The sequence below is a fragment of the Triplophysa rosa genome, linkage group LG14, assembly GCF_024868665.1.
Source record: "Triplophysa rosa linkage group LG14, Trosa_1v2, whole genome shotgun sequence".
NCBI lineage: Eukaryota > Metazoa > Chordata > Actinopteri > Cypriniformes > Nemacheilidae > Triplophysa > Triplophysa rosa.
In genome coordinates, this window is record NC_079903.1 from 21,096,489 (window position 1) to 21,123,716 (window position 27,228).

Sequence of the window (27,228 nt, forward strand, 5' to 3'; positions counted from 1 at the left end):
GTGCAGAGGTAGAATGTGTTGTCAAAAGTAAGAAGGCATTGAGCCTGTAAGGTGATGTGGTGTTTAGATGCAGACAGAGTAAAAATAAAGTAGTATACATGAGCAGTGATGACAACAGCATATCAGATGTGTTATGTCTTCAGATACATCAGATTATTCTATGCATTGCAGGCATTTGACTTGTTATTTTCAGGACGGTGGTTGTGTTTGTATGCTGTAATAAAATTTACTTCCAGGAAAGCGAGAAAAAGTCAACTGAATAGGATTATTGATCCCAATAGCATTTACATTATATCGTTTGGCAGGTTTCATTCAAACAAGTTACTAGCATTCAAGGTTTGACTTGGCTTTTGTTCGCTGCATGTTATGCCTGTTGAGCTACACAACATTAGAAAATCCTAACAGAAATGTTGCCATGGAAGTAAATGTAGTATATGACATCTGTTTATTGGCAGTTTGATTTCAGGCATTGTAAAGTTGCATGTGTATGTGCAGATCTGTGTTGTGATTAGGCATGGGCCGAATACCGGTTCCAAGGTATAGCGTGGTTTGGGAAACGTTTCTGTTCCGAAGGTATGAGCTGTTTTTATCAAAGATGTAAAGGGCAGACAAATTCAAAGAAAGATGTCAAATTCCAACATCAGTGGTCGTCATGAAGTCATGAACTTGAAAATAAATTTTTGCGTTTCAGTCTGACATCATCAGGCCCTCTGAGTTTCAGCCCCTCCTCTCACCTGTAATATCTGAAGCTTCTCGGGAACGTATTGAGGATGTAAATGTGCATTGCATCATGCAAGCTTTTTTTGGTCAACTTTCATGTGCGATCATAGGGTTAAAAATTAGAGGTGTATTAATTTATTATGTAGTAGAAATGTATTGTCTTGCTTTAGCAATACATACTGTACTAAACAGAGGTGTGTCCTATAAATAGATTGCTGCACTGGAGTACGTGAGTCATTTCTTGGGCTTTGTTCTGACTCGATACATCGACTGACTTGCTGTTTCATTAACCATGACCAACTATGAAAATATGTTGAGTTGAATTGAATAGATGTGGGGGCGATATTTGGTCGGGGATAATAAGACCTTTTTCACATTAGGGGGAGACAGTGGGAACATAGATGCTGTGTTTTCTACGAAACGCACCAGAGATCTTTTAATCTCTAGGCAAGTTGAATCTTGAAGTAATTCCAAAGTGCAGTATTTGCATTGTTTTGCTTTTGGTCTCTTGCATATCAGTAACGGTAGGTTTTCTAAAGAAATACATAACATTGCATTGAAATGTCAATTTGTCTACGTTTTACACTGTAGATACAAATAAAAGATCATGTCAGGTCTTCAGACCTGGTACATCTCTAATGCCCCCTAGCTATCTTTAGACAAACTATGTATAGATTTTTCTACAATTACCTTGGTTCCTGTTGTCCAGTACCCATTTGTGAACCATGGTTTTACTATAAGTGTCAGACAATCTTTGAGACATGCCTGTTTCTCTCTTGATGGCTTGAGATGGCTTTTTTATAGATTTGTTCTTCTGAAGATTTGATTTGATCTCTTCTGGGTCAAAGCCATTACATTAGGTGGGATATATTTAGGTCCTGTTGTGATGTGATACAGAGGTAGATAGTATTTATTATCAGTTCTCAGTTTCGTACTAGACTTGCCGTTATTTTGTTGTTTAGAAGCCAAAACATACACTGTCCAAAATTGCTATTTTTATCAATATTCAGGGAGTTATGGTCTAGATCAGGGGTCGGCAACCCGTGGCTCTTCTGCCCCCCTGCTGCTGCTCCTACCTGCAGTCTTTATAACCCCCCAGGTATTAAGATGCGTTTTGGTCGTTCGGTTGACAAGTGGACGAAAGAGGCACATACCCGTTTACACCTGCTGCTGTAATCCATCTATTTTTTCCACCCACTTTTGACCACTTCTGTCCTGATTTCTTCAAGAAATATCTGATAAAGCATACGCATTTACCCAGCCATACACCCGGGCTGGGTAAATGTATTTTCCTATTCAGATATTTTATTCGAATAGACTAGGGCTGTAGCTATCGATTATTTTAGTAATCGAGTATTCTACCGATTATTCAATCGATTAATCGAGTATTCGGATAATAAATACTTTTACTTTATTAAATAGCAATATTAAATATACATTACATTACATTTATGCATTTGGCAGACGCTTTTATCCAAAGCGACTTACATTGCACTGTAGAGATCATTGAATCATTTAAAGTGAACCACAGAGAATGCAAGATGTGAATGAACTTTGCTCATTTAGTAAGACTGGTTAATTCAGTTGGCTATTGTGGGCTGAAAAGTTAGTTGAAAATGATAAAAAAGCTCTTTATTTGATAAAAAAAATCTGTTTGGTTGAATAAAAGTAATGTTTTATATAACTTAATAATTGTCATTTTCATCTAATTTTATTAGAACTTTAAATATGATAAACTCACTTTGTTTTAACCACTTAAAGGTACAGTAGGCCTACGTGTGTGTACAAGATCAGGATGGCACCACCTCCACCTCATTTTGAGCCAGGAAAATCCCTGATATCCTCACGCAAATGGCATGATGGGGTGTTGGGCTCGAAATTGCAAGCATTTTAATTGCATATGCTGCCTAAATTTGACTTGTGTGATCTCAAAATATATTTGGGAGCATTTGTGTGAGTGCGACCAGTTTTCATTACTGTACAGAACACGCTAATAACTGCACAATGTATTTGCGTACTGTGAGCAGAGCTACAGTGACCGGCCCGGACATTCGACAACGTGATTTTCCATTACATTTTTTTTAATGTAAACGCGCTAGACGGACGGGTTTCAATGTTCGCGCATGTCTCTCGCGTCTGCAGCGCCTCACGCATTAAGCACGAGTGTTTACGGCGGTACCCGCTGCCAGTAACGCTTGGGGAGCGTGCAGCACGCGAATTGCAAGTTCACATTTTAAATACATTCACAGGCAAACCTCTTCAAAAACAGATCATCTGTCTCTTACTTATGTACAATGAAAGCATAAAACATGATGTGTTTATGTAGTTTAAACTGTTTCTCCGAAGGCTCTGGGGGTTCACATTGACATTGCGATATGATCCCCACCTCTGCTAACACGAGCACTATGCAAAAGCATATAGAGAAGTAGCCACAGCTCTTTACTAAAAGCTGCGCCTGTTAAGAAAACAAAGTATATTTTTTGTGCAATTTCTGCCTGTCAGTTGAGTTTGTGACAAAACATTTAGCAGTATTTACATATTGCACTGCAAAAAATGACTTTCTTACTTTCGAAAATAAGTCTTGTCATCAGGATGCATGACAGTTGCAGTCAAAATACACAACCTTTTAATAGTGCAAATTTTGCAAACAACTTGTAACTACACAATGTAACTAATCTCCTTCAGGGCTCCAGACTGCGACTAAATGTCTTTTCTAAATTATTTTTACAAGTACTCGCGCATGTGCGACCTGCAAATTTGGAAATTCTTCTAGTTGTTATTTCCTGTGGAAAGACAAGTAGAACGCCACCAGTGCAGGCTGTTTGTGATAGTCAACTGCGCACCAGTGCGCAGGTCACTCACGTGTCACTGTTTCCTGCTGCCGCGGACAAGCACAATCCAGGTCGTCATTGACAAGTTTACACACACACAACGTGAGCGCATTACTACGAGTCGCTGTTTGCTGTGACTGATTTCTTGAGCCTGAGGACAAACGATTTGATATTTGAGACGTTTAAAACAAAACTAACCGAGGAGGAGTTACAACGGTAATGCAGTATATTAAAAATTCATATCATAACAAAAATACACACCGGTATTCGGTATGAACTGGTATATCGCCCAGCACTATTCCAAATCTGTATACATTTCTTTGTTCTGATGAACACAGAGAAAGATATTTGGAAAGAATGCTTATAACCAGACAGATTTTGCCCCCCATTGACTACCATAGTAGGAAAAGATACAATGGTAGTCAAAAAGCCCTGTTTGGTTATAAGCATTCTTCCAAATATCTTTCTCTATGTTCATCAGAACAAAGAAATTGATACAGATTTGGAACAACTCGAAGGTGAGTAAATGATGACAGAATTTTCATTTTTGGGTGAAGTATCCCTTTAAGATGTTAATGGGTTTCTTAGTGCTGTTCATGTGCTAACATAAGGTCAACTAAGGGCAGGTAGACATTGTACAGTAATTTGTGTATGGCATACTTTCAACACTTGTTATGATAATGTATATTTGTTCAGCATCAGCTCATTAAAAAAAAAATTTGCTGAACATTTTTACATGTACAGTACAAATTTTAATAGGACACTTTAATCCGAAGTGACTTGTGAAACAGTGAAGTGAAACATAATAGCTAACTGTTATGAATTTAAATGGCCTTGATAAATGTTTTGTTTCAGTACAGATCCTCTTTTCTAGATGAACCACTTCCTACACATTGTATCATGTGTTAGTTCTGTGCTTTTCCCATGATTTTGTCTCTGACAATGTCATGTGTCCTTATCTGAACTGATTCATTTTATGTCTACTTACAATTTCAGTCATCAGAGAATGTGACCTTGTTAAAAATATATATTTTTTGAAACTGGGTTTGTGATGGTACACCTCATTTCTATAAAATTAAACTAAAAACAAAACTAACATGAATGACCTGAAAATGAAACCTCAGAACTTATTTTATGCCTATTTTGATGTTACTTTTTTGACCGTTTACAACTACAAAGTACATTTCCTTGGAAAGGAGTAACAAGATGTGACATAATGATGAAATGCAAGATGAGTTGTGAGTTGCCAAAAGTCATATTTCATATCCACCAGAGCATGTGAGCGGAGCGGAGCTGGAAGCGAGCGGGGAACGGAGCGTGCGAAATCTAGCTGGAGCGCGGAGCGGGTTTTTATCCAAAGCCCGGAGCGATCGCTTTGTCTCGCTCCGGTTCCGCTCCGATACCGCTCACACCACGAGTCTAGGGCATGCACAAATCCACCCAGAATTCACATGTGCCTTCAACAATTAACAAAACTGTCAGCCTTCACTTAAAAAATCGTTCGTTGTGAAGGAGAGATGTCTGGTGTAAACACAAGCATAGCAGTGGCGATCCGTGACTCCTCTTCAGGGGAAGCAGTAATGCGAAGCTAGGCAAAACATGTATTTAGCCCGTCATGTGTGTGGCACATCATGTCAAAATACGTGCCTGCTGCAGACGCGTCGAAAGGGTTTTTAATAAAAGAGACGCTCGCGTTTGCTAGATACTCGCTTGGTCTCATGTGTAATCAGAGTTAAGTGTTAACGCAGTGTCTTCTGAATGCGAGCGTCTCTTTTATCATAAACCCTTTCGACGCGTCTGCAGCAGGCACGTATTTTGACATGATGCGTGATGCACATAGGTTCACGTGAAGCGCTGACACACGTATTTTGAATTCCAGCTTCCCCTGAAGAGGAGGCACCGATCGCAGCTGAAGCATAGACTAGAATGACCGCGATCAGTTCCTTTAACTGCGTCGGAGCCGTAACGTGCCGCAGATGAGTGCGAGGGGTAAGGCTTCGGTTGAAATCGGCAGGTGTTAGGCATGCAGAGGAATTTTTAATTTGAGCGAGCGTGGAGCGATTTCACCAGAGCGGGATGAAATTGTAGGTGAGCGGGGAGCGGAATTGAGCGGAGCGGTATGGTGCGACTTTGAGCGGTCACGACTTTGTTTCTCACCATAAGAAGTTGGACAGCGACATCTACTGGGATGATGCCATTAAACTCCCGCCAGCAGGCACATTTGATATCATCTTGTGTATGTAGACGGCTAAGAGCTTTAAATTTATTAAAACACTTTACGCAGCGTTAACATTGGACAAATTCTTTGCCATAACCATCAACAGTTGCTGAGTCCAGTGTTCTTAACAGGGGAGTCATAATCTAACGGGAAGATTTTGATACCCACACCAGATATAAATAAACCTGATCACATCGCGTTGGATCTTTTATAAAATAACGCAGTATTGGAGACACATGGATGCTTCAGTGTGACTGGTTCTGGTATGTCATGTAGCGATACAGCTGTGTTAAAGGGGTCATATGGCGCGAATACGTGTTTTTCTGTGTATTTGGTGTGTTATAATTTGCCCATGCATGTATTAGACACGTAAAATTGCAAAAATGAAAGTGTCGGAACAAGAGATGCACTTGCTCACCCAGACCTGCCTGAAATGCCTTGTGTAAACACACCCCCCACAAATCTACGTCAGTTCATGGTATGATTTGACTAAGACCTCCCACATGTATACGCAAGTAAGGTGGGCTTACCTGTCAGTACAATTGTGTATACACATTGCATTACATCTAAAACAAACCATAATATTTGTTTTAGCCCTGTCATATGACCCCTTTAAACATGCCTTTATTTATAGAGCTACAATGCCGACTTGGCCAAACATACACTTAAATACATACATTACATTCAAAATACTTTTAAATAGTGTGTATTTCCCTGTAGTCTTCCCATGTGAATACGTATGTTTGAATACAGTGCAACTGTAATATTAAACTTAAACTTCATTTGATATTATAATAAATTATTATAATGTCACTTAGCCCTGGATGTATGCTTAATGTGTTAATAGTGATGTACTATGCAATAACAATGAAGTAAATAACGAAGTAAACAATATGTTGTGATGTTTTTGAGAGGTTCAGAATGCAGTATTCAGAGCAAAGACCGAGCTGTCTTCAAATGTTATTTACTTTACGCTATTGTTGTGTCACGTGGTGGTAACACTCATTCGTAAGGTTTTCTGAGCTTTCTATGGCTGTTGTGACAGCCTTAACCGCAAAAATTCTTCGAGAAACTTTATTTTTAACCATTAACAGAAATGTCCTCTAACATAGTTACAAATACAAAACGGAAGTGCAGAGCATCAAACAGGAAGTCACTCACGGTAATGGCGCCCTTCATGGAGACATCAAGTAAAAGGTGGATACAGTAAATCTTCATTTTGGAGTACAGTAGCATAACTGCAGATGTCCTCAATGCTTACAAATGTGGCATAACATCAACAAAAGTTCAGTCTTTTGACATTATGGGGTGTTTTGTAGTCGATTGTCAGGTTGGTGGATAGTTTCATGAATGATTGGCATTTCCTGTTTCTCTTGTTTATTAATTAACAAACCAAATAACTTGATAAATCATTAGAGTTCAAGGATTTGCATTACACAGCCTTAGCTTTAGTCAACATTTGATGTAATTTCAGTGGTGTTACTATTTTAATTACAATTTTATAAATCCCAGATGCTCGCAAACAAAGTTGAGTTTATTTTTTAATCATTTGCAAACATTGCCATAAAAACAAACCAAATATTTACTCATTTAAAACGTATGCACTATATACTTCACAAACGCCTCTACTTCACAGTGTTTACACAAATTAACCGCATACTTTTCTAAACCATCTTTTAATTGCCCTCTTTATCTTGAAATATTTCAGTATGCCTCAGCAGGATTCAGTTGTTTCAGTTGTGTTGTTTACTGTGTTGTTTAGATGGTTCCTCAGTCTGGTTTCCAGTTGACTAACCCCAGTCACTGGTTTCTGTCCTCTATTTCAGCAATACCAGACAAGACTGAAGAAATGTGGTTTGCTTGGTTTGCAGATTGTAAGATAATGGCCGATCTTGTGTACTCGTGTTCTCGCTCTACGTCATCATCAACTGTCAAAGTCTGGTTCCAGTACACAAATAGAAAATAGAAAAAAGAACACAAATATAGAGAGCGCTGCAAGCATGAAAGTACCCGGATGTTTTCTTGATATCAAGGCTGCATCGAATGCAACCTGGCGCGCGAACCCGCTTGAAGTCCCAGCAGTGATTGCGGCGCGTCCATCCGAGTTCGAATAACTTGGAACAAGTCATGTGTTAAACCTAGACTTCCGTGCTGGAAAACATGCAAATGCAAATACAGGAGCATTGCAACGAACTCAAACAGTGCCAATGAGTTGCAGTGCAGGATTAAAGCCAAATATACATAAGAATTGAGTCAACATGTGCTGATCTACTGTCAGAGAGTAGAATTATATATCTTTTATGGGGATAACCACAAATGATTTTCTCTTTCAGACCTTTTTTTTACTCGGCATTTGTAAACCTGTTGAACAGGTTTTGATCAATCCTTTTCTATGTGCTAAGTAATAACAGTCAACTCAATCATATAGGTCACGTATAGCAGTTCATAAGCACCACACCTTGAAATGGTTTATCGAGTTCACAGAAGTGGCTGTGGGAAGTGGCACAATGCAACGCGACAGCGGTCCTGTCTGGTGTGTACAGTCACGGGCGAAAGGCTCAGACAGCGCACCAGTAGTTCTCTTTTGTGCTTGAATGAACAAAACCACACAAGATTATGCCAGAAAGCCTGTTTTGTCTAGCATTTTCGTAAGCACAAACTTTAACGTGTTAAATAAAATCTTAAATGAATGTAAAGAGTTGTGAAAATGGCGTCAGATCTGCGTAAAGAGACAGCTCTTAAAGGGGCCGCATTCTTAAACCTGCTGCTGCGACTCCCGTCACTAATGTTAATCAAAGAACAAAAGAAAAGAGGAATTAAATGTGTTTTGTAGCTTTAACGAGAATTCTTCTGTATTTAATTTAGAATTTAGCATTAAAGACAGTAAAGTGTTTGAGAACTTCATTCAATTTCGGTATATTTCCTACCTGTTAGACATGATAGCTCTCAATTATCCTGTTGATGGCTATAGTTAATGTTAAAATAAATAAGAAAAACAATCAATTTAATAGATACATCAGTTGCGGTACTAATATCAGAATGTTGGCTTTCAATCATAAAATTATGCTTTTAAAGAAATATGTTGTTTCGACATTAATTTGGAGATTACATGTGAAATTATTAGAATGTAAAAGTATATTTAAAAACAGTAATGATATGTGCGATAAATTTATTTAATCGATTGACCGCACTAATTTTTATTTAAATATTTTTATCTCTTCAAAAAATATTTTGTTGGCTGTGAATTGCTTTCTGTATATTGCAATCTCTAATAATCCAGTTATTAATTTGCATAATCTCATATACGATAGAGTGTTTATTTGATCTATTTTAAAGCTCGATAAATGTCTAAATCTCTATCTACCACATAATCACTTCATTTCCCAAGCACTTAACTTGTCTATCCGGATTAAGGATGTCACGGTACCATAAACATATCTTACGATACTATACCCTTATGAAATATCACGGTATCAAGTAGCATTGCGATGCTGTGTCATGTTCATAATTAAAATCTACAAAATAGACCAAAATTCCTTAATACACAGATCTAAATGAAACATGTTGTATTTAGTGAGCTGTATTATACTGCACATTGCAATATTTGTAGTATTAACTGTAGTAATTGGATAGTAAGTATAGCAAGTGTCTTGATGAATGACTCACTGAATCATTAACTCGTCCGAGTGTTGTTCAAAACACGGATTCATTTAAGAGAGAAACACATATGAAAGTGTTCAAATGAATGTTAATGCGCATATGCAACATTAGTTATGGCACTACGTTAATAATACTACCGTTTAAAAAACAGAACGGCATCGTGGAAATTTTGAAGCTTTAGCATCGCGATGCTACCGTAGCACCGGTACACCGCGCAACCCTACTCCGGCTGAGAAAGTAAGAAAGAGGAAGTAGTGTTTAGCTCATAGCTCAAACTGTGAGCGGTGTTTCATCACTGTGGCATTTTGCATAGGATTATGGGTAGAATCATGGTGTGTAATGGCCGTGATCTCTGTGACTGAGGCCCACAGCAGCATGTGACCCCCGTTCCCCAATGATTCTTTTAATGAATATGCCATGATAGCTGCTAAAAATCATTTAAGCGGCTTGGGAGCCAGCCGGGAAACTGTAAGAATGGTTTTAATTGCAGTGAGCTATCGCACACGCTGTTATAATCGGGCTCAGATCTTAAGGGGGGTTAACACGTCTGACAAACTTATTTAATACCAATGTGATTCTTGCTCTCTAATGATCTTCTGATTTCTCTTCTCCTGGGGCACAGACACTCCGATTTCTAACCACCTTTTAATTGTACTCCTTTTCTTACAGTATACACGTGTGCTTTTGGTTAAAAAGCGCGCAATGCGCAGTACCTAAAGGTTTAGATTATAGCTCCATTGTGATGGTGATTTATGTACAACTACAGCTTTGTGTCTGTGGGTGGAGGTGATGTAGATGTGTGTGAGTGTTTGTGTTAGCTGCTTCACATCCTCCAGGAACTCTACTGTGAAATCTATCAAAATATCTCACGACAGGTCGCTAACCACGCCTAGGAAAATGATAGCAGAAACTAAAGTAAAACCAAGCCAGAGTTCATAAGGTGATAGTTTATATCGCTACTATCGCATTCTTGGGGTTGAGGGTTTTCTTCCAGCTTGGTGAGGATCAGTTTGCGGTCTGTTGTTTGATTTTTGCTTGGCAGATGAAGAAAATGAACAAAACCGTTAGATTTGTGATCAGAATCAGAATATCGTAGAGATGCGAGACTCTAGACCAGTTGACTTGTAGACAAATTGTCTTACACCTGCAATATGATGTAATTGTTTGACACTCAAAGTCGTAGCTGGCTGACTTTGTTATGTCAGCTATCAGTTTGTATAAAGGTCACAAAAACGGGCCTAACCTGTTGTTATGCTGCAGTCTGCAGGCTCATAAAACCAGTCATGACTTGCTGCAATACAGAGAAACCGAGCATTTCTTTCTCATTTCAGAAGCCGTTCCACTCGGCAATACATCACGATACAGAAAAGAAGTCAATCGCAACTTTAATTTCATGGTGACTTTAAAGCGACACTTTAGAACTTTTGCTCACCGGTTCCCCGTGTGGTTGATAAGCGCAACTGTCTGTTACCAGTGTTGTAAATAATGTCGCTGTATAAGCTTCCCCGTGGGCAGCGCAATACACGTGAATTTGTTTAAGCTGGTGGAACCGGCGAATGCAGAAACGTTGTTTGGAAACCATTTCGCATTCTTCCGGAGGGGATGGGCGGGGCTGTGTGTACCGACCCGAACACAGAATTTACAGAGTGTGGTTGTAGCCTCTCAGGCTGCAGTAGAGTTAAGAGTTGTTCTACCACTGAAATCATTTTAGGGACGTTATTTTAAGGTCCAAAAACTGCAAAGTGTTGCATTAAAGGAGTGGTTCAACCAAATATGAAAATTCTTACAGTCATAATTTACTTAACATCATGTATATGACTTCCTTATTTCACAACACTAATATTTTTTATGTTAAGATGCCATCATTATATATGGTGAACCCCTCCTAATGGAATTTAAAAGAAGAAATACTAAAGAATGTTGCTTTTTTATCAAAGTCAATTACTAACATTTTGCCCCAAATTTAGAAGGTTAAACTGGAACAATGAGAGTAACAATTTGGAGCAATATGAGTGTGGCAGAATTTTCCTTTTTGGATAAACGATTTTTTTTAAATGCATTTTCAATTTGAATACATTTTCTTATCGAAGCATAAAAAAGAAAACATGAAAACAAAAGCAATAAAGAAATGGCTTAAGGAAAATGTCTTCTTTTTCTGATGTTTGATTGCACAAAACTTACTATAAATTTTTATATTTCATAAAGTGCCACAAAAACTGGGCCCCCCCTGGACCCATCTTAGGGCCCCCAGTTTGAGAACCACTGAGATAAACTGTTGCTGTATATAGTTGGTAAAATGACAGTTCTCATGCTTCAGGAAGGAAATATTAGTTGAGATAAGCTGTATATGCAGAAAGAAAGAAAAGCTGGTTGACATGATATTGTGTGCCTGAACTTTTATTAGTTTCTGTTTTCCTGTTGTCTCCTTTTCCGTTTATAAAACTGCGTATTGTGATATCGTTCAATTAAATGTGAATTTAAATGAAAGGAGTAGTTCACTCATCAAGAGTTTTTTCTTCTTTCTATCTTAATATTATAATAATTGACACTATTTACTGTTACTTGATGTATTATTTGACATTTATTTAAATAAATGTTCTTTGTTTTTAGGGAGGCAAAGATCGGCATGAGCGAGTTTCCTTCATGACAAATGAAGAGAAGACGGCATCAAAGCGGAAGACTGGCGTCGTCGTGGGGGTTATTGTTGCCTTGCTGGTGGTGTCTGCTGTGGTCGGATTTCTCGTGTGGCTCTTTCTTGGTACAAAGCTTCGCAAAAGTTTAAAAGTTACGTTGTCAGAGAGACAACAGGCTCTAGGACAGAACATGAATGTTTTTTTTCTTTTGTGTTAGTCAGGACCAAAGAACTAGAAAACCAGGCGGACAAGGGGAAACTAAGCCCATCCAAGCGGGTTTACAGCGGACAAATTCGACTGCTTAAGCCGGAGTACAGCCCAGCGTTTGACAATCCCGATAGCCCTGAATTCCAACAGGTGGCGAAGGATTTGGAGGGAATTGTGAGTATTACGCTACGCAAGTGCACAAAAAGGTTCCCCACATGTTGAAGTTGTAAAGTGTTTTAAATGTAACGTAATTGAAATGAATTATAAGGGTCAGTGACTGTTTAGGAATTCTGACTTTCAAGGCAGCTGTCAGGCAGGTTTCTGAACAGAGCTGAAGTACCACAGGCCTGATTGTTGATTTTCATATCAGGCTGACAGAAAACACAGTGCGCAGATCGAGATGACAACAGCGATGCTTAAAACATCTCTGATGCTATGCGGAGCTGATGCGAGTGCTCTAGATGCCTGCAGGCTGATGGTGGAGAGTGGCAGCCGCTCGTTTTTACCAGATGTCATGTTGTTATATATTAATATTCAAAAGATCATGAGAGGGTTCCCGGCTATTCTTAGACGAAGCAACCAGGACTTTCTGTTCTCTGTGATGTGTATATAGTCATTATCTTCTGCAGACTGTGTGAGGATAGACAGGGCTTTATAGAAGGCCCATTAGCTCTCAGGCTCGTCTCTAAAGGGCATGTTCTATCAGATATGTGGTTTTAACCCCAATCATGCTGAAAAGCAAACAGACAGCGAGTTACGACTGCCTCAGAAGACAAGTGTCAGGAAACAAGTGGCCCTGCATTGAGATTTAATTTGTTCGTTTACTTTGTCAGGGTTTGTTGGTCTGTTTACACCAAGAATGATAGCTATAAGGGTAACTATAACAAACTATATTAGCATTTCAAATATAGAACCATTTTTACAACTTTATCATTGTACAGTAGTTAATGTTCTTGGTGTGAACGGGCCTTAAGTCACGTTGTAGGCTGATTTATGGGTTCATTTTAGTACGAAATAGGCAGGTCATATTTTAGCTCAAAAATGAAAATAAAAAATATATTTTGCATAAAAATAAATAAGCCCATTCGCATGGTAACACAGGTATGTCATGTAAGCACATTTGCCTGCAAAAATCATTCCTGTTATTATAATACAGAAATAAAAGTTCTTATGAACATCTGGTTTATTATTAAATTGAAATATCTCCTCTTTTTTCGTATTACATTTACGAGAATTAGATTTAGCATTTCATGTAACAGTAGGCCACTAAGTGTACGTGCATGCGTTGTTTGTGTGATATTGAAAAGAAGTTTCTTCTTTTTTTCATTGTATCGGCGTTTCTCATGTAAAATGTTCTACATTACGTTGATGGAAAGTCATGCAGAATCTATAACGAAAGATTTCTGTATAAGGTTCAGACAATTGACCCATTTAGGTTTGGATCACAAGCATCTTTAAAACATGATCAGTATGGACACATTGCCTGATGCTAGACCAGTATTTCTCTGTATTATAAATGCTTTTCTAACACCTGCATGTTCTTGATCATCTATTCTATAGCCATACACTGAGATCACAAATCATGTGCTGTTTGTTTTTCAGATGAATGACACATTCAACAGAGACCCGTTCCTTTCCAAATATTTTACAAAGTCGGTCATCGTTGCTTTCAGGTACAGTGCATCAAAAGACCCTTATCCATCTAGACAAAGTTTATTAAAGAATAGATCATTGTTGAACAGGTCTTGACTTTAATGCTTACGGGTTTCAGTAATGGTGATGAATTGCTTGTCTTGTTGAAACTGGGAACAAAAAATGCCCTTGTTAGAACACGCATGATTCATTTTCAACACAATTAGTGATGGTTGGTAAAACAAGCGTATCTATTACTATTGTATATACTTGTGGTTAATAATTTAAGCAAACTTTGTTTTAATCCTAAATGTTAAACTTCAGATCAGGTTTTTTTCTTTCACAGATTGTGTTGCAGACATGAATGATACCTTAAATGTGGTGATGTTTACCACCGCTTATATTTAAAAGTGTCAAAAATGTTTGTTGGTTTGAACTTTTTTCAATGTGGCAAATGCAGTGATGGAATGATGGCGTATCACTGGAGCCAGTTTGACATTCCTGAGATGGAACAGGAGGTCGAACCGGAGTTGACAGAGGAGCGGGTGGTCGAGGCCCTGCGGAGGTCCATCCGGGCAGAGAGCAGACGCACAGGAACCATCACCGTCACAGACAAAGACATCACTGCTTCACGTGAGATATGTGCTTGTTTTAAAGAAAGATGATAGTGCCTTCTCATTTCAGATAGTTCTCAAATGACTTTAAATGTTACTTAAACGTTTAATCCCAACATACAACAAGTTCCAGTATCATGCCATCAGTTCTGCTCTTCACTGTTTATGGTTTTTGTAAATCTTACGATTTTTTAGTCCAAAAACTGATTTTTTAATAAAAAACAAGGGCCCTGTTCCATAAGCACTGATCATATTTTAATAACATTACAGATAATTGGAATTATTACCTTATTGTAAAGCTCCTCTGAAACTATCTTTGTTGTATTTAGTGCTATATAAATAAAGGTAACTTGACCACGGTGCAGATCGATGCTACAGAGTAAATCTGTCTTTCTGAGAGGAAGCAGTTACTGTCTGTTCCCCATCTGCATCATGTGCACGAGAGCACCAGGCCTATCTGACACCTCAGCGCCCAGCACAGAATGATGTCCCTGTACAGGGACCGGTGTTTGTGCTAAAGTGAGAAACTGGTATTTGTGAACGCTGGAATCACAGTCAGGGTGAGAATGAAGAGCTGGAGGAACAGGGTGGCTGACAGCCGTGTGCAAAATGGAAGGAAAGAGGACAGGAAAAGTACAGCATGCATCATTTTCTCTCTCTCTCTCTCTCTCTCTCACACTCTCTGCAGAAACGGACCCTCGGATGGCCAGGGACCCCAGATCCAGTGAGTAAAGTGTGTCCCGTTTCAGTCACCGCTGCGCTGTAATTTTCCACCCGGGTTGCCGAGCACTTTCCTGCCACTCACTGAAAAACGCCTGCCCGCATCCATCTCACGCATTCCCTCTCTCTCTCTCTCTCTCTCTCTCGCTCTCTCTCTCCTTACCTGTGCACAGCAGCAGACCTCAAAACACGGTCTTTTCAAAGATTTCATATGGTTTTGAGGTCGATCAAAATTGACATTATTACAAGTCATACGACATCATTTGAGGAAATCTATCATTTACATACTATTTAATAGAACTCAAATGTGAAACGTGTCATGCGTGACTTCTGTTTTTTTTTAAAAATTCTTTCAGAGAAATGTTTCTACAGTCTTGAGGCAGATGCCACTGAAAAGAACTTTGCGTCTCCTGACCACCCTAGTAAATACCCGGCCTTCTCCCAGTGCCAGTGGCAGATCCGGGCTCCTAAGAACCACGCCATCATAGTCAAATTCAAGAACTTCCACGTGGAGGATGACTGCGTCAATGACTACGTGGCCATCTACAATTCCCTCAGTCCTGACAGCATTCAGGCCATCACAAAGTGAGTCAATGCATCTGTATTCTTAGCGGTTGGACCAAAGATAATAATTCATTTGATTTTCTTCTTTAAAAAGATGATGTTTACTGTTATTATTGTACGAGAATAAATATCTTGTTTAAATTCAGCGCAATAGCAGTACTAGGGGTGTCACAGTATAGTGCTATTGACAATAAGCGGGGTATCACAAGCCACGGTTATTGATATTGCCATAATTCTAGGCATATTGTGACGTCATAAATAATTCAGCGCCCGTTTAAAGTTTTGCCTTAAGAGTCGCAATGATTACAAACTGTCTGCCTCCCTACACTTAAATGTTTCACTGTGTTGCATTGGCCAAATAAGAGAAAACACAAAATAAACTAAATTAAAAATTTTAAAAAATAATTACTTTTTAAAAGATCTTGTTATAATGTGTTAACATGAATTCTTTTGGCCACGATAATCATGAGAACAGGTCAGACAGGTCTGCCCTACGTTTATTTACCAACTTTTTAATTCAGCGTCATTTGTCATAGTTTGCCTTCGAGTTCTTGCCAGGGATTGGCGGGTAAAGACCACCTGACCTCCTGTGCGCCTCTCTATTCCATGCAAAGGTTTAATCACCTTGCACTTCAGTGAAGGCAAATGTTTTGTTTCTTGATAGATGTATTTATTTTCTTTACTGTACCAAACAAATCACCCAAAGTCTACAGGTCACAAACTGTACTGTGAAGCCAGTGGGTTCTGAACATCATTTTCACTCCATCACTCAGCCATTGCACCGTTTCCAAGGTGACACTCAATTTCTGTGAGCCATGGCAATATGGTTCTTAATAACATTGTTACGCCCCAGGTAACTCTCTCTCTCTCTCTCTCTCTCTCTCTGTTGTGAGACTTGAAAACTTGCTCTACCCATTTGACTTTGATGCTTGTCATGTACTTTCACACAAGATTACATCTCCCATAATGCAGTTAACACACTTTATTTAAATTAGGGAAGTATGTAGTTTTGGCTCTGTGAGGACGGCTCTGCATGTGGAAGTCTTTGTATTTTAATTGCGTTGTTTTGTTCGGTATAATCACCTCACGTGACATTTTCAGTCTGGGTTGACCTGGACATGTTCCTGATGAGATTTGTGATCTTCACCCAATGAGAAAATACTGCAATGATTTTAGCTCTACATCGCAGTATTTAAATAAAAAAAATGAATATAGGTTTTGGTCTGTCAGCTAATTTATATAAATGTATATAAATTTAATTTATAAAAAAAAGACAATGCACACTAGAATAAATGCAACAGTCCCACACGAGAGAATAATGAAATGTTCTTTTATTCAGTCGCAGTGTGCATTTTCCATTACAGACAGTGTGGACTTCGACCCCCTTCAAATCCTCTCGAGGTGGTTTCTTCTGGAAACATCATGCTCATCAACCTGGTGACGGATGATGTCCGGAGACCAGGATTCAGAGCGGTTTACAAAGCCATTCCTGTTCTTACTGGTGAAGAGCACTGTTTTATGTTCATTGTCTAACAATAAAAGGCATTTTAGATTGTTCTTTATAAGCACTTCCAGGGAACTTTGAAATAAGTTTGATTATTGACTTTCATAATGATTTATTTCTCTTTCCTGTTTTGACTTCTCTAGCTGGAAGCTGTGGCAAATCTCTGAGTAATCCCACAGGAGACCTCTCCTCTCCGTATTTTCCTAGTTTCTATCCTCCCTCAGTGGATTGCATCTGGAACATCAATGTAAGGATCTCCCATTTTGGAACTCTTATTTTGCAATTAAAAGATCTGTATTAGGCTGTGTTATTATGATTAAAGCAGAAGTTTTTGTCGGAATTATGTCATATTGGGGTGAGCTGGGCATTTAAAATATAGTGAAACAAAGTTTTTAGGGTTATGAACTGGGGCTGTCAAGCGATTAATCGCGAATAATCGCATCCAGAAGAAAGGTTTGTGTTTACATATGTCTGTGTACTAACTGTGCATATTCGTTTTGTATTTATAAACACACACACACACACATACATGTATACATATTTGAGAAATATTGAATGTATTTATTTATATTTACAAATAATTGAAATTATATTTAGACGTTTATTTAATTGTTTTATTTAATATATGCATGTATGTGTTTGTGTTTATGAATAAAAAATAAAATGCACAGTACACAGACATATTTTATGTAAACTCAAACTTTTATTCTGGATGCGATTAATCGTTTGACAGCCCTATTATAAACATTTACTGGGCTTTTTGAATTGTTGATTTTGTGATCGTTTAAAATTTGGCCAATTTGTATTTGTATCCAGGTTCCTGAGGGCAAGAAGATAAAGATTGAGTTCAGCATGTTTCGGGTGAAAGAACCAAGGGTTGATGTTAACACTTGTCACAAAGATTACGTGGAGGTGGAGGGTAAAAGGTGTGTTCTCTTTACTCTCGCATTATTGTTGCACGCTTTGCTTTTGAACTAGTACTTCGTTTGTCTCATTGTAACATGTCGAATAAACAAATCTGAATTTTTTTTACATTTTGATTCCTCCACATACTTAACATTTGCCTCACATTAAAACCATAGGGTCGGATTAAATCAACCGTCTTTTCTTTCCTCAAGGTATTGTGGGGAGAAGCCTAAACATGTGCTGTCTAGCTCCAGCAACACATTAGAAGTGAAGTTCCATTCAGATGAATCTTACACAGATAAAGGATTCAGGGCCACTTATACCGCCTATGACCCTGTCAACCGTATGTAACCCTGCTGTTTATACTGTATGGTATTATCTCAATGTTCGTGAATTCATCCTTTCGTGTCTCATCTTCTCGTTTTCCCTCTCTTGTATTCCGTCCGCAGCTTGCCCCGGTCAGTTTGCCTGTTCCTCGGGCCGTTGCATCAAGAGCGAGCTTAAGTGTGACGGCTGGGATCACTGTCAGGACATGAGTGATGAGAAAAACTGCAGTAAGTCTGAATAAAAAAATACGACCTGAAAGGTTTTGAAAAATCTGAATTTTGGCTCCCTTTCAGCGGTGTTGGAATTTGAATTTCTGTGAATTTGTCACGACCCACAAGATGTTTAATTAGAATAATAAGAAAAGGAATTGCAATTTAAGGCATATAGCACAGTCATACAACAAAGGTGTTTTTAGTACAACACAAGTTTGTACGTTATTTATTTGGGCTGATTATTTTCCTTTGTAGAATGCATTTTTTTCTCAACAGTTGTTGTCATTTTCTTTTCAATACGAAACTTTAAAATGTAATTTTCTCAAATTCAGGTGATCTCAGAATTTTATAATAAATAGTCAATTGCATTTAATAACATAACATTTTGAGTAAATATATTGTATTTATTATTTAATGATTAATTCTTATTTATTAATTCATATGAATTGTTCCTAATTTGTATACATTTCTTTGTTCCGATGAACACAGAGAAAGATATTTGGAAGAATGCTTGTTACCAAACAGTTCTTGTCCACCATTGACTACCATAGTAGGAAAAATGAAAATGGTAGTCAATAGTCCTCCAGAACTGTTTGCTTTCCTACATTCTTCAAAAAATCCTCCTTTGTGTTCGACAGTACAAAGAAATTAATAAAGCATTTTTTTCTTACTATAGTGGTCAATGGTGGCCAGAAACTGTTTGGTTACAGCATTCTTCCAAATATTTTTCTCTGTGTTCATCAGAACAAAGAAATTTGAATTTAAAAGGCATTCTCCATTCAGGAGATAATGGGCCAATTAGATATATTCAGTTTACTAACAACAACCAATAAGGCGCCAGTGACCTTTAAAATACTTATGATCTGTTTATTTACAGTGAATTGACCTTTTAATGAGAGTCCAGATTGGACTGATGTCTTACGATGGCAGGCGATATTGTTTCATGTAAATTGCATTTGAACAATGTTCAAAGGTCTGTGTATGTGTGTGTTCCAGAATGTGATGACGACCAGTTTTCCTGTAGTAATGGCCTGTGCAGACCTCAATACTTTGTTTGTGACCGAGTAGATGACTGCGGTGATAACAGCGATGAGCTGCATTGTGGTGAGTGTCTCATCTCCAGCGGAGAGAAATGCTCTGGGCATTTACCGAACAATGTGAAATGTGCTACTTCTGGAAGGTTCTTTCTAAAAGAAGTCTTGGAGCCTCCAAGGCGCTGCTTTGTAAGTTAAAAAGGCTTCTGAATGATAGGATTCTGGTCAACTGTTAAGATCACATTGTCTAGGAAGAACTTGCGAAACATCAACATGCGGTTTCCTGTTTATTTAACATTTTCCATTGAAGAACATAAAAAACCCCTCCATGTTCCTCCATATAGACTGCGGCCGGGCTGAGGTGCGGTGCGGCGACGGCACGTGTGTGCCGCAGGAAGTGATATGTGATGGGAAGAGTGATTGTGCTGATAGCAGTGACGAGGTCTCCTGCAAAGGATGTAAGTGCATTGTGTTCTTACACACGACAGTTTTCCTTTTCCTTAGGATCAGGAAAGTAGGTGGATCACAATTTTGCAATGGATGTTTTGTAAACGGGCAATTCCAGAGTTGTGGATTCAACACATAAAATAGACATTTCTGAAATAGAAACCCTTTAAACTCTTCTCTGGCTCTTTATAGAACATGAAGTGTAATTATGATTTTAATTTCATATGCCCATTTATGAGAAATATGGACCATTATGGATGTGACAAATCTTGTACGTGACAAAACTGGTAAAAACGTTTGCATGGAATTGCCCAAAAACCAATGATTGTTTTTTGCTTAAGAACCCGTTAAACATTTCAAGACTCCCCTCCTACTTAGAAAAACAAGTATATTAAACTAAAAACTTTGGTTTCATTACTTTAAAAAGTATCTTCTGGTAAACGTTGGAAGAAATCGATTAATAGGCACTGAATATGTGACGATGTTTGAAGGTGCATCATGACTGACATGCAGGTTGCATTTTGTGAGCCTCATTTCCTGTTTCTCCATCTCTGCAGATGTTCAACTGACACATGCAGTACATTCACATCATCCGCTGAAATCTCACAGCATTAATGAACGTGATAATTAACCTGTTTTATTATGCAAAACAGACCGTTGTGAGCAATAGCTTTGAAGATTGACTGAAACAGCGGTGAAATGACATGCTTGAGCCATTTATCTTGTGTTCAGTCTTTCTTTACCTCCCACTCACACTATCCCAAAAGTGGTTCATTGTTTTTGTATCCTTCAGCGGATATGTGTGACCTTTCCCACAATCAATAGGGCTGATCGATAAGCTGCCTTTCCACGAACAAGGCGTAGCGCTTTGCTGTTGAAAGAGAGAAACTTGATGTTTAATTCCCTTGTTTATCAAGTTTTTCTTTTCTTTATTTCTTCTTAGCTACCGGCTTCTGCACGGATTTTTCCTTCAAGTGTAAAAGCAAAGAGTGTATAAACAAAGTGAATGCGGAGTGTGACCGTGAGAACGACTGCGCTGACGGGTCAGATGAGCAGGGATGCGGTAAGTCGGATGCATTTCTCGCTGTAAAATCTTGTTGCTTGGTGTCGCTACTGTACTCTATAAAAGTCTTTTAGGGCTGTCGATAAAGATTTTGTGAAACTATTTATAGAGATATATTTGCGCAGCTGTTACTTGGCAATGTTATTTTTTTAGTTAGATCAGGTGCCTGTCATCTGTAGACGGTTTCAAAGCAACAACATAGATGTTACTGCGCATGTGGCCCAAACTTAACTTCCGGTACACATCCGCAAAGAATTGAGTCCCTGTAGATTATTTCTGATATAGCAAAAGAAATAACAAATAAATTACATTAGTTAGCAAGTTAAAAGTATCTAGCCAGTATTATTTTGAGTTACCAGTAGAAGAACCGTTACTTGGCTAACAAAGTTACACGATCAATTCAACAAATAGTTTATTTAATAAAATGATATACAATAAAATTCAGCAAATTGTTTATTTAATACAGTTACTATACTTTAATATTAATATATATTAAATCAACTATAAATAGTTATATTATTAGCCACTAGCCAGACCGATCAACAAACACAGACCGGAAGTTAACTTAAAGGGATACTTCACCCAAAAATGAAAATTCTGTCATCATTTACCTCCTCCACCCCACCCTTCGAGTTGTTCCAAATCTGTATAAATGACTTTGTTCTGATGAACACAGAGAAAGATATTTGGAAAAATGCTTATAACCAAACAGATTTTGCCCCCCATTGACTCCCATAGTAGGAAAAAATACTTTATCTTTTTTTGTTCTGTTGAACACAAAAGAAGATATTTTGAAGAATGTAGGACAGCGAACAGTTCTGGCACACTTTTGACTACCATTATATTTTTTCCTACTATGGGAGTCAATGGGGGGTAAAATCTGTCTGGTTATAAGCATTCTTCCAAATATCTTTCTCTGTGTTCATCAGAACAAAGTCATTTATACAGATTAGGAACAACTCGAAGGTGAGTAAATGATAACAGAATTTACATTTTTGGGTGAAGTATCCCTTTAAGGCCAGGCGTGTGCCGTCTGAAGAAACAGTCTATCCTTTTTTATGTCAACTTTGTATAAATAAGTAATTTAATGTATTTAAAGACACAATCCCTATTACTTTCCTCTCTATCGCTATCTCAAGTCCAATGAAGTCAGACTGACATTACTTCAATAACTGATTATTCTTTATTTTATTTGAGATTTTTTTAATATACACTGAAACCTGTTTTGCTGTTTCTTTTTGTATGTTCAACAAACATAACTATATCATTATTATTATCGTGATGCAGGTCTTCTTCACAACACCCACCCCTTCTTGATTGTATTATAGCTTAAAGCGTATTGGCTTCCTATTATTTTTCATGGGCTTTTGGTAAAAGTTTATCAACAAATCTGCTCTCAACAAAATCGCAATGTGGTAATTAGTCTAAAAGATTTCGATTTTGAGCCCAAAGCCATTATTCTTTTTATAAAACCTCACTTGACATTTCTTCGTGGTTTTATACTTTTATAGGCCTCGGGGTTTCTACACTAGTTTTGTTCCTTCCTCGTGTTTTCTTACCAGCCAGCGTGGCTCTTTCTCGATATATCTGGCCTCGTTACGATTCTGCTGAGCCCTGCTAAAGGCCGCTGGTCCTGTGAGTCAGAGAACAACTCGCTGTTTTCCAGTCCAAACCGTCCTCTGATCTTTTTCCTACTGGACTTGTTCAGGACCTCGTAACCTCTCATCTCCGCATGCCGATGACATGCCTCCTTGATGTGTTGTTGAACGATTCCTATAATCCTGTTTTAGATTGCGGGGTCCGGCCATACAAGCACAACCGTATTGTGGGTGGGCAGAACGCAGACGTGGGCGAGTGGCCGTGGCAGGTTAGTCTGCACTTCAAGAGCGAAGGACACGTTTGCGGCGCTTCCATCATCTCCAACAAATGGCTGCTGTCCGCTGCCCACTGTTTCATCCAACCTACTTCTCCCGAGTGAGTCTTTTCACTAGGTTATGTCTCTTTAAGGCCATGAGTGTTTACATTTTGTGTCATTTTGTGGTTGTTTTTTGCCGGTTTATGTTTGTTGCCTGTATCAGTCAGTAGGTGATTTTAATCGGACACATTTTCAGTGTAAAAAGGAGCATGAGCTTGTAGTTATTTCTTCTGGTCAGCAGGTGGAGCACTAGACATGTAAAACAATCTCTCTTTACGTTGCTTTGAAAGGAAAATATAAAAATAATACACGCTTTTGAACTGTGCTTTAAAAAATGGATTGATTTGAGGTCTCGTTCGGTATGGTTCTTGCCTTAGATTCACAAACATTTGAAGGGATAGCTCACCCTTTCATCAAAATTCTCTCATCATTTATTCAGCCTCATGTCATTCCAAACCCGTACGAGTTTCTTTCTTTTGCAGAACACAAAAGAAGATATTTTGAAGAATGTTGGTCCCCCTTGACTTCCATTGTACGGACACAAAACCACCGAGACAATTCTCAAAATATCTTCTTTTGTGTTTCACCGAAGAAAGAGTCACATTCAGGTTCTGAATAAATTATTACAGAAAACTATTCCTATTGTGGACATGGTTTCATGTTGGCTTGAAAATATAATCATCACTTAAGATTGAAATCTCACTATGCCTCAACAGCCACAAAGAGACGTCTAACTGGCGGACGTTCAGCGGTCTGCGAGACCAGCACAACCCCGACCGCTCCGCTGTCCAGGAGCGTACTCTAAAGACCATCATCACCCATCCGAACTACGACCCCATGAGCTACGATTATGACATCTCGCTGCTGGAACTGAGTCAGCCGTTGAACTTCACCAACACCGTGCATCCCATCTGCCTGCCGGCACCCTCTCACGTTTTCTCGGCTGGCAGCTCCTGCTTCGTTACGGGCTGGGGAACGCTCCGAGAGGGAGGTGAGACAGCTTGTGCGCCTGAGGGCTGCCCTCTGCCATTCCTCTTTCCTTGAGCTATCTTTTGAATTATCGTCTCATTTTCGCTGTGAAGTTTGACATTCATCAATCCTTTGGCTCAATGTCACCTGTAGCACAAGGCAGATTTTGTTTTGGATGTGGAACCGCATAACTTGTCAGAGCAATGTCTCGAGCACGCTGATGCATAATGAGTACAGCTAATCTTTCTTGTTTCAGGATTCATTTCTTTGTTTGTGGTTGTGTTATAGGGAGTGCTGCACAGATACTGCAGAAAGCAGATGTAAAGGTTATTAACGATACAATATGCAACATGGTGACCGAAGGTCAGGTGACCTCAAGGATGATGTGCAGTGGCTACCTCGGTGGAGGCGTGGACGCTTGTCAGGTAATAAAACAAACAAACGACAACTGTTTTTTGGATGACGTTGGGAAAAGTCACGTTTTCAGTAATTATTTGGGCCACTTTGGTATGTGGGAATAATTAAGATGTATTTTTGCAAAAGGAGTTTAATGTGAATGTGATTTTTACGTCCGTCTGCCTCAACATTTGTCATTGACATTCTTGATTTACTCCTGCTGTGAATCTTTAAAGGATTTGAATGTACAGAAGTAAATTGACATTTTATGCAACCTGGCGAAAAAGGATTCATGCCGAAAACGGGAACGGAGCACTGGAAAACAGTCTTTTCCTGACTTGTAACATATCGTCGCTGTCCCTCCGAAACCCAAGAACCTTTGTTCTTAAGCCAAAATATAAGATTGTTCTTATAGGAATTTCATAAGAATGTTTCTTGAATATTTTCATAAGAATCTAATGACATATGCTTCGTAAATTAATCTTGAGAAAAATATTTAAGAACTACCTTTAGATGGGTTTTTTCCCTAACTTTTTCTTCAATTCGAATTGAAGAAACAATATGGAAGTTAAGAAGAATTTTCTTCTTAAGAATGTTTTGTGAATCCGGCCCCAGATTCACAGTTTTTCAGGAAATGGAAAAAAAAAACATGATACTTTTAAACTAAACACTAGACATTTGCAAAACCCAGTGACAAACAAAGGGTGACTAATAATAATGATTCATGGCAAAACATTTAAATCACGAGATATGAGGCATCAGAAGGACAGCAGTAATATAAAAACACACTCATTCGATCCCATGATGCACCGCGATAACAAGTGTACAACTGATGCACGCTCACAGCTAGCCGGTAACCATCCAATGTGGTAAGGCCCATGCCGAATGAGTTATTTTACAGCCAAAAATAAAGAAATGAAGATCCATATTCTCTGGAATAATTGGCTTGAATCAATCATCTGTTTACACGGTTATGAACTGAAAGCGTTACAATAAACAGTAAATGATGCGCATGATTTTTTGTGTTCCAAAATTTGCATTTCTAAACATTTAACAAAACCAGACCTCCTCCATCTCCTCTCTCATTTAAACTCTTTATATCTCCAGTACATAAGAACTTCGACATTTATTCAATGTTAATGAATTCAAGGTGGTTTAATAGCCATTTAGATGCATTGTCAAGGCAAGAAATCTCATTCATTCAGAAACCGCTACAGTACAAATATGACATGAGCATAATGCTGTCAGAGCGCTCCAGTAATGTTGTTGTCTTCCTGCAGCGTGCGTACAGACTCATAGTGGAGAAGATTCATTATTCTACCTTGTTTCCTGATATTTAAATGAGCTGATTTCCATAATTTCTACTTCTATCTTACTTGTTATTCATCTAGTTTTTCTCTTCTGAACGCTTTGTGCATCTCGCTTGTTTTGCGTGTAATCTTTGCAGTGCGTTTTTCTCTCACACGGGGTCCTGGGGCCGGATTCACGAAACTGTTCTAAAGACAAAATATAAGATTGTTCTTAAGATAAATTATAGGAAGTTCGTAAGAATGTGTGTAAGTGCGATTCTCAAACGTTTCTTCAAATGTTCGCAAATGTTTTCTTAAGAACTTCTTAATTTTTGTCGCAAGAATAAAATAACATGATTACACTCGCTTGCTCGTGTTTGAACTGTATATGTTTATCTATACAATAAACTTTATGTGTGTAACAAGCACATCGCATTCTTGTATAGCCTATATATACAGTATATTAGCATTAGCAAAAATATACTTATTATAATACTTTTTGTGTTTTACTACGGCATAATACTTCTGACCTTCTCCGTTTCGAGTCACTTTGTCCCAGAATAATGTCAAAAGCACTTAGTAATGAAAGCTAAAGTGAGGGAGCTGGACCTTATCATTATTATATCAAAATAAATATTCCTTAATGGCAAGTAAACGTCAAAATTATGATTCTGGCTCAAAACAATACACGTCACATGTGAAACAACCAAATATATGTATTAAACATCTTACCTTTTGAGATTTAAGACAACCGTGAGGCTGTCGTAATTTTAAGATGATATTTACGACTTTGGATTTGGATTCTTCTCAATTTTTTCCTAAGATCAATCTTGAGAACATTTTTAAGAATCGTCTTAAGAAGTTTTTTTTTCGGGAATACGTAACATTCCGAACTTTTTTCTTAAATTAGAATGTAAGAAAAAACATGGCAGTTAAGAAGAATTTTTAGTCACACTTCAGTATAGGGGGCAATTCTCGCTATTACCAAACCATTAACTACGACCTTTTCCCCAATAAACTCTTAACTTGTTGCCTATTAATAGTTAGTACGGTAGTTGTTAGGTTTAGGTATTGGGTAGGTTTAGAGATGTAGAGTATGGTCATGAAGAATATGTGCTTTATAAGTACTAATAAACAGCCAATATGCCAATAATAGGCATGCTAATAACAACTAGTTAATAGTGAGAATTGCCCCCTTTACTGAAGTGTTACCGAATTTTCTTCTTAAGAATGTTTTGTGAATCCGGCCCCAGGTCTTTTGGATTCTTTCTGCGCTGTGATAGACGGAGAGCTTTTCTTTGAGCTTTGCTCCATTTTCTTCATCCTAGCTACTATTCTTCCATTCCCTCGGATCGTTTTGTCTCCCT

General features: G+C 38.3%; 1 protein-coding gene across 1 annotated transcript in view; it reads left to right on the top strand.

Moving 5' to 3' along the window:
- st14 (ST14 transmembrane serine protease matriptase) overlaps nt 1-27,228 on the top strand; it is a 29,534-nt gene that overhangs the window by 697 nt on the left and 1,609 nt on the right. The window contains exons 2-18 of the mRNA XM_057351507.1: nt 12,040-12,187; nt 12,280-12,443; nt 13,872-13,942; nt 14,362-14,534; nt 15,204-15,239; nt 15,592-15,820; nt 17,164-17,300; nt 17,447-17,550; nt 18,120-18,229; nt 18,422-18,552; nt 18,659-18,763; nt 19,745-19,852; nt 20,127-20,240; nt 21,173-21,292; nt 23,083-23,266; nt 23,924-24,198; nt 24,465-24,601. Coding sequence (XP_057207490.1) covers nt 12,040-12,187; nt 12,280-12,443; nt 13,872-13,942; nt 14,362-14,534; nt 15,204-15,239; nt 15,592-15,820; nt 17,164-17,300; nt 17,447-17,550; nt 18,120-18,229; nt 18,422-18,552; nt 18,659-18,763; nt 19,745-19,852; nt 20,127-20,240; nt 21,173-21,292; nt 23,083-23,266; nt 23,924-24,198; nt 24,465-24,601 — 2,346 coding nt within the window. The remainder of the gene's footprint in view (nt 1-12,039; nt 12,188-12,279; nt 12,444-13,871; nt 13,943-14,361; nt 14,535-15,203; nt 15,240-15,591; nt 15,821-17,163; nt 17,301-17,446; nt 17,551-18,119; nt 18,230-18,421; nt 18,553-18,658; nt 18,764-19,744; nt 19,853-20,126; nt 20,241-21,172; nt 21,293-23,082; nt 23,267-23,923; nt 24,199-24,464; nt 24,602-27,228) is intronic.